This window comes from Cyprinodon variegatus, unplaced genomic scaffold (assembly GCF_000732505.1).
Source record: "Cyprinodon variegatus isolate N-32 unplaced genomic scaffold, C_variegatus-1.0 Scaffold1085, whole genome shotgun sequence".
Lineage (NCBI taxonomy): Eukaryota > Metazoa > Chordata > Actinopteri > Cyprinodontiformes > Cyprinodontidae > Cyprinodon > Cyprinodon variegatus.
This window is the reverse complement of record NW_015151538.1, coordinates 221,944-233,413: the sequence shown is the minus strand read 5'-3', so window position 1 is coordinate 233,413 and position 11,470 is coordinate 221,944. Positions and strand designations below refer to the sequence as shown.

Sequence of the window (11,470 nt, the reverse complement as noted above, 5' to 3'; positions counted from 1 at the left end):
ATCCTTCGATTTCAGGGCAAACTCCTACATCCAACGCCACTGTCGCCCCATAGATAGATAGATGTAGGTAAATAAAAGGTGATACATATGAGGGTCAGCTGGAAGCTCATCTTCAAGAAGAGCCGAAGAGCATTTTGATGGGAGCTGAAACAGCTTTCACAAACAAGACCACATTGGATGGATATGTCCTGTACGACTGAAAATCTACACCAGCCTTACTACAGTGCCACACCTACAATCAGCTCAGTATATAACAGCATCTATAACAGCGATCCATTTCAATTCCAGGTCTTAATCCAATAAATTATCTATAGCAATACTTAAAATGGGATCTAGAAAAAAAAATAAATAACCATGACTAATCAGGTAATTTTGGAAATCTGAATGAGAAGTAAAACCTTTATTTTTATTTGTGAAAAAGGAGGCTGAATATAATTGCACACACGTTTAAGATTTTCAAAATCAAAACACTTTGGAAACATCTAATCTGCTTCCAATTCAGGTATGCACTCCTTTGTGTTCACCCACCACATTCAGTTCCTGTAAAGTGCATTGAAGTTTTTTGTTCTAAAGTGAAAAATGTCATAAACCTGATTGAGGATGAGCAGTTTAGCAAAGCATTGTAGATTTAGGGGTGAATGTAAACAGTGTCCAGTGGGGGGCATTTCAATCGAACCTCTATGATGAATATTATTAATATTTTTGATCTAATCTGACCTAAATCCTCGTGCTCTGGGCTTACAATGGCTAAACTGTGGAATACTTATGAGCTAATATAACCTCTTTCTCTCACATATTACCAGGGCTTTCTCCCATATCTGATAGGAGTCATTTCATTTAAAGGCTAAAAATGTTACTACCGCCCTTAATGCAAATTGGGAAAAGTTATCCTCCTTTTGTAACTGCTGTATTAAGAAGCTGTGACTGATTTCAAACAATAATAGCTTTTAAAGATACAGCATCAAATGGTAAATCAACTTCCTAAATCCAATTTAAATACTTTTTACGATGTTTGACAAGCTTTACATATTCATAATGTGCAAAGTTCCCACCCCAAATCTAGACTTTTTTGCAGATTCCATGCTTTAAGAAGGGGTTTGAAGATTTTCTTGACACTTCCCTCTTATGTTACTGGAAACAAGATCCTAATGCTGGAAGAAGCACTTGGTGTAATTAACAGAGCCAGAGCACAGAAAACTTTCTGCCAAAACTCTGAGGTTTAGTGGAAAGGACCTTGTATTAGTACCAATCTATTTGCATTTAAGTCTATAAGGAAGTCAAGCTCACAATTAAATTTATTTGAAGTTTGCAGCCGAATAAGAAAAAATAGTAGCAGATTGGTACTCACACTAGAAAGTGGTAGAGGAAGCATTTCAATCCTGCAGGTCTTTCTAGAAAGTTGTAAACATCCCCCTGCATGCTAGTCTTAATGTAAGGACTCTGGAACTCCTTCTGATGATTGCGCAGCCAGCTGGAGCGAGGCAGAGGTGGCGGGATAGGGGTCACAGACGGTTGGCTGTGTGCGATCTGCAACTCCGGATCCTTTGTGTCAGCTGGAGGCAGGCAGGGGAAGCCTGATCCATTATTCACCGCCTGGGGGTCTATTTCCAGCGAAACTGGTGAGTAGCGGCTGATGTCAGGTGCAGGAACCCGCAGGGCGCTGCAACCGGTGGTGGAACCAGCGGAGGCTGCCAGGTCCATCTCCTGGTCCAGGCTGAGGCTGATGCTCGTGCCGGCACATCCATTGGGGCTGCAGCGTATGAAGGAGCTCCTCATCCTGCTGCCGTAGTCCCGTTGTACATGGCAGGTCATGTGGAAGGAGCGGGCTCGCCTTTCCCCCATTATGCCCCTTTAGGGTGGTCTGGCTGGGGCAGAGGGGGCTAACAGCGACTTTAAAATCCTGGAGGTTCTGACCAAGGTTCTGATAGGAGGGAGCAGCCCAGCAGAAAATGAGAACTAGCTACCTGCAGCTGAGAGGAGGGCTCTTTGTGGGGCTTCATATGTGTCCATACCTAAAAAAGAAAAGGTGGCATGAGTCACAAAGATGTACAGTATAAATATCATCGCTTACATAGTGCACTGATCTTCTCTTGTTTGACCTTTATCTTAAATATTACTTCGAATGAAAGTTTAGATTAAAATTAAGCATGCAAAGTTGCCATGACAACATGTAAACAATTCAGGAGAGTTTCACAGCTTGTAAAAATAGAAAAAAAGCCTTAAGCTGAAAGGAAATAAAAAGGTCATCTTCGTCACCATTTCCAAACTACACATTATATTCAGTTTAATGGTATTTCTAACTCATTAATATGAAGCAACAAAAGAATTGTGACTTAACTGTTAGCTTTCAGAAGTCACCAGCCAGTTTTGTGTTTCTCCTGCTGGGTGTAATAGCTGCATTTCCCTAACAAACTTGCACCAAACTGTAGGGCTATAATGTAAAAAAAAAAAAAAAAAAAATGTAAATGCCCTTATGTTGAACAAAAAAAAATGCATTTAAAATCACACATGAATAAGTTTGTTCAGGCGATAACTCTGCAGGTAAAGTAGGACTAGGCTATGTCAAAAACAGTTTACTTTTGAGAAAACGTTCACACAGCCAAGGCTTAATGCATCTTAAATTGTTCTGTAGTGTTGTTTGGTATGAGGAGATACAATACAATCCTCACTGCTGCACCAAATATGGAATAGTAATCATTATTATAAAATCATGTTTGCAATATGCTTTGTTTGTTCTAGCAGTCAGCACAGGATTTAGAGATGGGAGGAATTCCTCAAAAATAATTTGCAACCAAAGGAGTAACTAAGCAAGATCTATAATTTCAATTTTAAATTTTTTTTTTTAAGAGAGCGCTGTGAAGAGAATTTGTAAATAAAGCTACTTCTTGACCTCAGAACTGAGAAACGTCTGTGATAGGACTACTTTGATGCTCAAAAATGTATGTTCACACTTGGTATTTTCTAAGCTTTGTAGAATATTCAGCTAAGAATTATTGAAAGTCATTAAAATAATTAAAGCTCCTTCCGTTGCAAAGACATGTTGATCAGAAACAAACTTTTTCGGGGGATGTTGTTGGGAGAATTTCATTGTTTGCTGTTTTACTACCACTGGGGCTTAAAATGACAGTCCATTGTTTCAAGCTGAAGATTTCCATTCATAAAAAACAGTCTTATAAAAATGCTAAACTGAAATGCTGCATTCTTTTGACCTCTGTCATCATAATAAATAAATAAATAACAGGTAATGCTGTGCTTTTATTTAATGTTTTACAACGTTCCAGTATGCGGCACCCTATCTCATTTCCACCGTCTCGCTCTGAGGATTTTCTTTTGTGAAATCTCCATTCTGCGTGATCGCTCTGGATGGTCAACAAACACCCCTCCCTCTCTTTCCCTCTTCTCCATCTGGAAAGGCAAAACAGATGCACCACATGCACTTGGAATATATATAGAGAGAAAATAATTCAGCTGTCCACACCAGAGTGTAAGCCCCCGAATGTGACCTTTTGCTTAATGGTTAAACAAAAACATGTCACATCAACGTGCAGCTGGATAAAAAAAAAATTAGACTCATAATAATGCAGAGAGCTGTGGCAACGTGCATTACTGTTCACTGACTTCTCTTTCACTTTTTTTGTCCTCAACAGCAAGTCACATCAGATGGACACTTTGAGGCAGAAACAGATTATATTCAAACCTAAAGTTAAGGTGCCATGGAAAGCAGCTTATATCCTTGATTTTTAGTTTTTTTTTTTTTTTTTTAAAAAGCTGGTTACTTTGAAGTATTGTGTAATAAACAAACACAAAATAGAACCAAACTAAGAATAGAAAAAGGGTACATAGAGGTTTAGAAACAAAAATACTGACGGTTATCATAGTGAGGGGACTTAAACAATCATGAATCATTGAAGGTGATAGCTTAAGAGCAGCCTGTAATGGTATCTTAGAAGCATTTTATTGGCTTTGTTCAAAATGTGAATAGTCCCACACATTCTCATCTTCATACTTTAGACCTTGTGCTGACATATGACATTGAATGTGAAGAAAAGCAGTATTCCCTCACAACCCTGCCCTCTCTGACCACTTTTTGATAACCTTCAGGATTGATTTAGCGGAGTTCTCCTCCCCCAAAACAGGGTTTCCCTTTGGCAGATCATTATCAGATAGTGCAGTATAAATTTTAAAGAATCTGTTTCACTTTCTCTCTCCTCTGTGTCGCTGAGCAGTGCTGAAGAGTGCAAAAGTTTAGCTTATTCCCCTTCACAGGTTAATGCAGAGCTGTGCACTCTGAAGCAAAATGCAAGGAAACTGGAGAGAAAATGTTGCTTTACATGCCTACGGGAATCCTAAGTAGTCTGGAAAAATTGTTTGCTGCTGTATACAAGGAACCTTTTTAACGCAGGAGCAACATATTTCTCCTCATTTATAGAACAAATAAGAATAATCCTAGATATCTTTTTAATACAGTTGCCAAACTCACCCAGAGCCATAGCTCTGTTAAACCGTCCATCCCACCTGCTCTTAGCAGTAATGATTTTATGGGATTCTTTATAAATAAGATTATTTTTATTAAAAATAAGATCATTAGCACTCCTCTAACTATGAATGGTTTATTTGTGGAAGGTGAGGCAGCCTCTGTGGTAGCCATAGAATTTGAACAGGATTTAGACTGCTTTGATTCAGTTGAACTTTCAGAGTAAGGAAATTATTGCCTTAATCTAAGCCTTCAACTTGTATGTTAGATCCAGTTCCAACCAGGTCATTTAAGTAAGTATTCGCTTTGATCTCCTCCTCCATTTTAGATGTGATTAATCTATCCCTGTAACAGGGATATGTACCAAAGGCTTTTAAGGCTGCTGTAATTAACCTTAAAAAAATATAATTATATAACCTCAAAAATTTTATCCAATCTTCCTTTCTTATCTAAAATTCAACCACTTACACTATAATGAACTTTTTGAAGAGTTTCAGTCTGGCTTTAGAGCTCATCATAGCACTGAAACAGCTCTGTTGAAGGTTGCTAATAATATTTTTATGGCCTCAGATAATGGACTTGTATCTGTGCTTGTTTTGATACAGTTGATCATAAAATTCTTTTAGAAAGACTTGAATACTTGGTAGGGATTGAAGAAACAGTGCTACACTGGTTTAAATTGTATCTATCTGAGGATTTCAGTTTCATTTTCAGTTCCACTTTGTATCTCTGCTTCTTTCTGTATGTCTGCTTCTGTCTCCTTGAACCCCACTTGGCCTCGGCAGATGGCCTCTCACACTGATCCTGGTTCTAATGGAGGTTTCTTCCTGTTAAAGGGAGTTTTTCCTCTCCACTGTAGCTACAAGCATGCTTAGTGTGAGGGATTGCCTTTGAGTCAATGAGTTAATGCAGTCAATTGGTTTTCCTTAGATAGAAAACTTTAAATCGATTTGAATGTATGATCTGGTTGAATTGCAAAGTGCCTTAAGAAAACATGTTTGGATTGGCGCTATGTAAATAAACTGAATTGAAACAGCAACCAGACTCTACAAAGCGACAATACAATAGCAATAACTTGTGCAATGTATAATGTGCAATTTACTATTTGATACCCTGTGCAACAACCTGTGTCTACATATTTGACACTTCGTGCAATAACTATATATTTAAATATAAATATCCATCTATATAAATACCCATGTATGTGCAATAACCCTGTATAATGATCCTACTATGAAAAACCTATTTTATTAACAAAGAAAAAAAAAAAAAAAAGCTGTCATATGTGGACACACTCTATATACTGTATATATACCCCATACACCTTTTTCTTCCTTTGGTACATTCTTCTCCTTTGACTATCTGAGCTGATGTAACGAGTTAATTTCTCCACTGTGAGATCAATAAACTCAATCAATCAATAAAGGATTGAATTGAAAAATTGTGGAGTTCTTGATCTACTGTGCAAGTTTGCATACAGTAGATTAAACTCAGAATCTCTTAATATAACTTAAATCTTCCTCAAAATGGGTTGAGATCGAGACTTTGATGGGACCATTCCATTATATGAACACATCTCAATTCTAAACTGTTAATTGCATGCTGAGTCAATGACAAAATGCAAGTCAATGTTAACTGGTTCTATGTGCTCTTCCAGGGGTAGTGAAACCTGTAAAGTCAATGACTCAATGCAGTCGGCTAGGCTACCTGAGAAAAACATTTTTCTACTGGTTTTTCTGTGTGGGTTGACTAAATTGCCATTATAAAGTGCCTTAAGATGACGTGCTATAAATAAATAAAACTGAATGGACTTGTAGTGTCCGCTGTTTATTCAGAGACTTTCGACTCATGAATTGATAACAAAAGGTATTTGAATATAGAGGGATTTCTTCTAGGATTGCTCTGTATTTAGATCCATCTATCTGCGCTTTGAACAGCTTTCCTGTCTCTCTCCCTGGAGAATAATGCTTCCATCTCCACATTTTACAGTGACTATGATATATTTACAGTAATGCACAGTGTTAGTTTGCATGGTTTTCTTTTTAACTGTGTTCCCTGCATGGCTTTTGGCAAAAGATGAACAGAACTTATTATAGCTTCCCTTCAACAATAACTTCATTATTGCCTCTTTTGATTAAAGGCCAGATTTGTGAATAACACTGAGGACAGTTTTTCTCACCTAAGCTATAGATGAGCTACCCTGTGTCTCTTTGCTGTCTCTACATCTAATGTTTACCTTTTTCTGGATCTGTTTAGGTGGATGACCATGACTTTATAAAATATGTCACTTCTGAAAGACATGGATTTACTGGAATTATTAGGGGTAAAAGAATACAAGGGGACTGAAAACAAATGCTGAACATTTTTTAAATAAGCTTTAAGAAGATGTACATGTCGTTCAGTTTACAATCATGCACTAGTTTCCTTTTATCTGTGACATAAGATTCTCCTAAAAAAGTTCTGGGAAAAAAAATAATTATTGTGAATAAGTTTATGAGTTATAAAAGTTTTATTCTACTATATAAATGATTACCACTCTTTTTATCAAAGAAAACAGGTGATATCAGCAAGGCTTCTTGTTCTAAGATGTATTTGTGCTATGACTAGTTTATTTAAATTTTGTTTTTTTATGCTTGTCTCAGTCTAAAAGGTTGCTTTGATGTAAAAAAGAAAAAAAAGAACTGAGAAGGCTTCATAAGTAGTTTAATGTTGCTTTTTGTTTTCTGAATCCCTGTTTGGTTTGGATTAAAATAGTTTGACTGACATCTCCAACTTGAACAAAACTTCATCCCATTATTTGGGAGATATCTAAAAAATTGCATTAAACTAGATCAAATGTAGTTAAGAAAAGTGAAAACTCATCCTTTTTTTCCTACATTTGAAAATGACATTTCTATAGGAAACTATACTTAAAACTGAAAGAGGAACACTTTCCATTTTTCACTCACATGAAAAGTTGGCAGACAGCTTTTATTTCTTAAAAATAAACAAATAAATAAATAAATAAATAAATAAATAAATAAATAAATAAATAAATAAATAAATAAATAAACAATTCACCCTATATGATTGGAAAAAGTCTCCTTGTGGCACAAAGGCAGGGGTGGGGGACTGCAATTGAAAGCAGGCACCTGAGCTAAAGATGACTTCTGGCTTTGAAAGCAGCACCATAACACACAATGTATCTAATTACCGAGCACTGTGGTCTAAGAGAGCTGAACCCCCCGGAAGGTGGGCAGTAAAACATAACTCTTCCACACCGTTGTTTACTGTTTATCGCATAAATAAATCCCCACATAAGAGATGGGATTTATTTAAAATAAATAAAATAAATAAAAAATAAATAAAAGTAACTGTCCTCAGAAACTATGCAGCAGACGTGCAAAAATTATAAATATGTCAACAACAACAAAATCGGATTTACCTTAAACTCCAAGCTGAAGTTGTAATCTGCAAGTAATGTAAATTCCGGCTGAGACAAGAAAAAATTCCCTTCAGAGCTTTTCAAAAAAAAACAAACCCCATTCATACAATGCGTATAATAAATAAATCATCCAGCAGCGTTCAGAAACAACGGTAATATCGCGAATGCAATCAAAGCAGCTGTCTTCTACCGGTTCCTGCCTCTAGGACCTGTCTCCTTGAAGCGCATCGCAGCTGCGCCTGGCCATATGCGACATTTAAAGGTTATTGGACATTGCACTACCGTCAATGTAAAGTCAAATATAACCACTATCTATGCAAGCACACTCAAAATGGCAGGAACATTCATTTTAATTGATAAGGTTTAACGATTCTCTTACGTTTTTTTTTATTATTCTGCACAACTAATTAGGTTAATATACTCCTACATTATTAATGTTGTTAAATTTTTAAAACTCTATTTGCCTTATTTTCCATTTATTAACTTGCGGTTTAAGCTACTATTTACACTAAAGTGGACCTTAAAACCTAATGCCAGGCGTGTTCAATTCATTTGGAGTTGATAATAAAATATTTACATCCTTTCTGTTTAAATATGAACTAAAGCTAAATTTGCACTTGATATATATTTGAATATGAAACCCATACTTTAAATTTTATATTCAAAGACCAGATAAAATTAAATTATTATTTGCTCATATGAGTATGAAAATCATAACGAGAGTTTGGTTGTTTAAAACGGGCTTCTGTAAACCAATAAGGGTCTCAGTTTATGAACGTGTACAGTAGCAGTTGGAGCAAAATATATCAAATATGTCAATTTTCCGGATAGTCATTGAAGGCAGCAGCTGTTTGGAGAGCAGCAGCTGGCAGATGGAGAGCCAACAGCTGGTCACGCGTATGGAGCGCTCGCGCGTTTATGGATAATATCTAAGAAGATAAATAAAGGCAGGATATCACAGATGATTTTTAAAACATTATTCTCTTAGCCGCGGCGAGAGGATTGTCATTAACTAACTCCAGTCGGTTTGTAAGTCTCTTTTTTATCTGCAGGAGGCGCTAAAATACTCATTACTGGTAAAAACTCACAAAGCATTGTCACTTCTCGGATTCCGTAGATTGAGAGAGGAGAAAACATGGCGCTACTCGGTGGCAGGATGTTTCTGTCTCTAGGTCGAAGTAACATTTCTAATTTGGGGTTAAAGCAAACAACAAATAGAGTCACATATGCCACGGCTTTGTCCGTAAATTCTTCCGCTGGGAATAAAGGTGAGCTTTTTGCAAAAAAGGTCATTATTGCGAAAATGACTATAAAGGTCTACAGATGCAGGCTAAGCTAATCACTTGAGTTACCAAAGCAAATTAGCCAACAGTCTCACCTCTTAAGGTGGAGGTTAAAAGATGTCGACTTAACTTGAGTGTAAAACTTAAATAATAATGTTTTACTACTAATTCTAATCAATTATGTTTTTGTATTTTTTAAGATCAATTTAGTAGAACTTGCTTTCAGAAAAATGTGCTGCATTATAATACCTGATGTTTAAGATGTCGCATCGCTGCAGATTCATAGAAGCTCAGATGTGTCCTCCTTTTAGATTAGCATGAGAGTTTCTGAGAAAATAAAGATATTACAGAAGGTGGCAGCACTGCATTATATGAAGTTTCATTTCCCTGCTGCTCATCGGTATCTACTTACAGTGTTTTGGACAAGTAAATAAAAACCCCTAAGACTTTTCAAAAGTTGAATATATATATAACTAAGGTTGGAATGCCTCAGTCTTCTTATTTAATGGGATATTTTAATGCAGCATGTTTTTAAATGAAGATGTCCATTAAGTTATATTTGATGGATGATATGAACAAATAAAACTGTGCCTTTTTTATGAAGACACATTTACTCTGATACCTCTAAAATAAATTAGCGCAAAAGTGTTTTTTCTATAAGAATTAAGTAAAATATGCACACCAAAAAAAAAATGGATTACATGCCAAAAAATTCAAGTCATATTTGTATAATGTGGCAGCATCATCCTGAAGAGATTTTCTTTCCGTAGGAACAGCACAGGCTCCTAAATGTGTAGATTTAGGGGCTTAATTAAAAGGGGGGAAGACCTGAAAGAAAGCCTGTTACAGGCAGCAAAAGACTTAAGACTGTGATTAAGGTTAACCTGTCATAACTTAAACATACAGTCTGAGAACGACTGAATGATTCAATCAAAGCCTTTTTCTATGTTAGTGAAGACGAGTCAAATTTCTACACTTTCCAATAGAGAACCTCAGAATCAGTTTTAATCACAGAGTTGCCTAATACAAAAGGAAATGTAGCTTGAATGAAAACATTAAAAATACAAAAAAAGCTATATATATATATATATATATATATATACACACACACACAAACACACAATATTGACAAGAAGGGAAACTTATTTAATCATTCCTTTTCTCTTTTATATTTCCTTAACATAATCTTCCCGATTCCTGCTGTAATTACTGAGTCCATACTTCTCCAAAGCCAACTGTGTAAACAATCAATATAATGTTTTTATTGTCATTTCACTTTCACAAGTACAGAGCAATGAAATCGACATTCTGCATTTAACCCATTTAATTTGTGTATTTGTGTAAAATAATGTGGATATGTACATCTAAATACTAGGGTGGAGGAAGGCATGCGCAAATGAACTTGAAACAAAAGAAGAACAACAGATGCTGTGGAGAACTTACTTCTTGAGTTACATCAGAGAATAATGACTCTATTGGGTCTTTTTCTAAACAGTGTCTGTTTTTGTGGACTATCAAATGCCCCAACAAATTATGTGATCCAAAGTACATGCAGTGTTGATGAGAGTAGGTAGTGAGGTGGGGAGAGTTCTCCAGGAATCCACCATCGCCAGGGGATTGGGCTGGTTATTAGTTTTACATACCAACTACAAAACATTGTATTTGAGATGGCCTTTTTGTTTTCATGTGTCTATATATATATATTAGGGGTGGAATGGTTCACAAAATCCATGGTTCGGTTCGGGTCACAGTTCATGGTCACGGTGTTCGGTTCGGTCTTGTACAACGCGTGTTGCACAATGCTTGCACACTGTTGTTGTTGTTTATCCACAACTTTCTTTCCGCCATCATCGTAGGTCACTCTAAATGCAAAGTGGTCCCATACAGCAGACCTATAAAGTGCTGCTGGCACGTCTTCCAACTAGGGTGGCCATTTCTATAGCACCAAAAAGGTGGACATTGTGCTGCATATCAATAAATTACTAAGGTGTACATAAGATTCGGGTAAAGTCACATTTATAGTACAATTCTTAGTAGTTTAAAGATGATGCTTGTGTAGCTGAATAGAAAAAAATATTAAAGAGATGTAAAAAAGAATTGGTTCCCAGCATTTGTATTTTTTTAATACATTGTGGTGTTTAAAAAGTGACCATTTTTTGATGTGATTAATTTGCGCAGAACTGCTGCACTTTATCATAAAGAAGTTGTTTGGAAAAGAAGCTCGAGGCGGAGAAAGAGCTAGAGAATAGGACGATACAAATTTCAAAAAGTGGCTGGAAAAGAGGAATT

General features: G+C 36.3%; 2 protein-coding genes across 2 annotated transcripts in view; one reads left to right on the top strand and one right to left on the bottom strand.

The window, feature by feature from the left end:
* Positions 1-1,344: 1,344 nt before the first annotated feature.
* On the bottom strand, positions 1,345-8,004 carry LOC107101348 (potassium voltage-gated channel subfamily KQT member 1-like). The gene is made up of 3 exons (XM_015400230.1): positions 7,899-8,004; positions 2,339-2,423; positions 1,345-2,012 (listed from the first exon to the last, which is right to left on the bottom strand). The coding sequence occupies exon 3, from the start codon at positions 1,840-1,842 to the stop codon at positions 1,345-1,347; it is 498 nt and encodes a 165-aa protein (XP_015255716.1). The 5' UTR covers positions 1,843-2,012; positions 2,339-2,423; positions 7,899-8,004.
* A 1,003-nt stretch (positions 8,005-9,007) lies between these two features.
* The window catches only part of mrps35 (mitochondrial ribosomal protein S35), an 18,501-nt gene continuing 16,038 nt past the window's right edge, over positions 9,008-11,470 (top strand). The window contains exon 1 of the mRNA XM_015400229.1: positions 9,008-9,166. Coding sequence (XP_015255715.1) covers positions 9,034-9,166 — 133 coding nt within the window. The 5' untranslated portion in view covers positions 9,008-9,033. The remainder of the gene's footprint in view (positions 9,167-11,470) is intronic.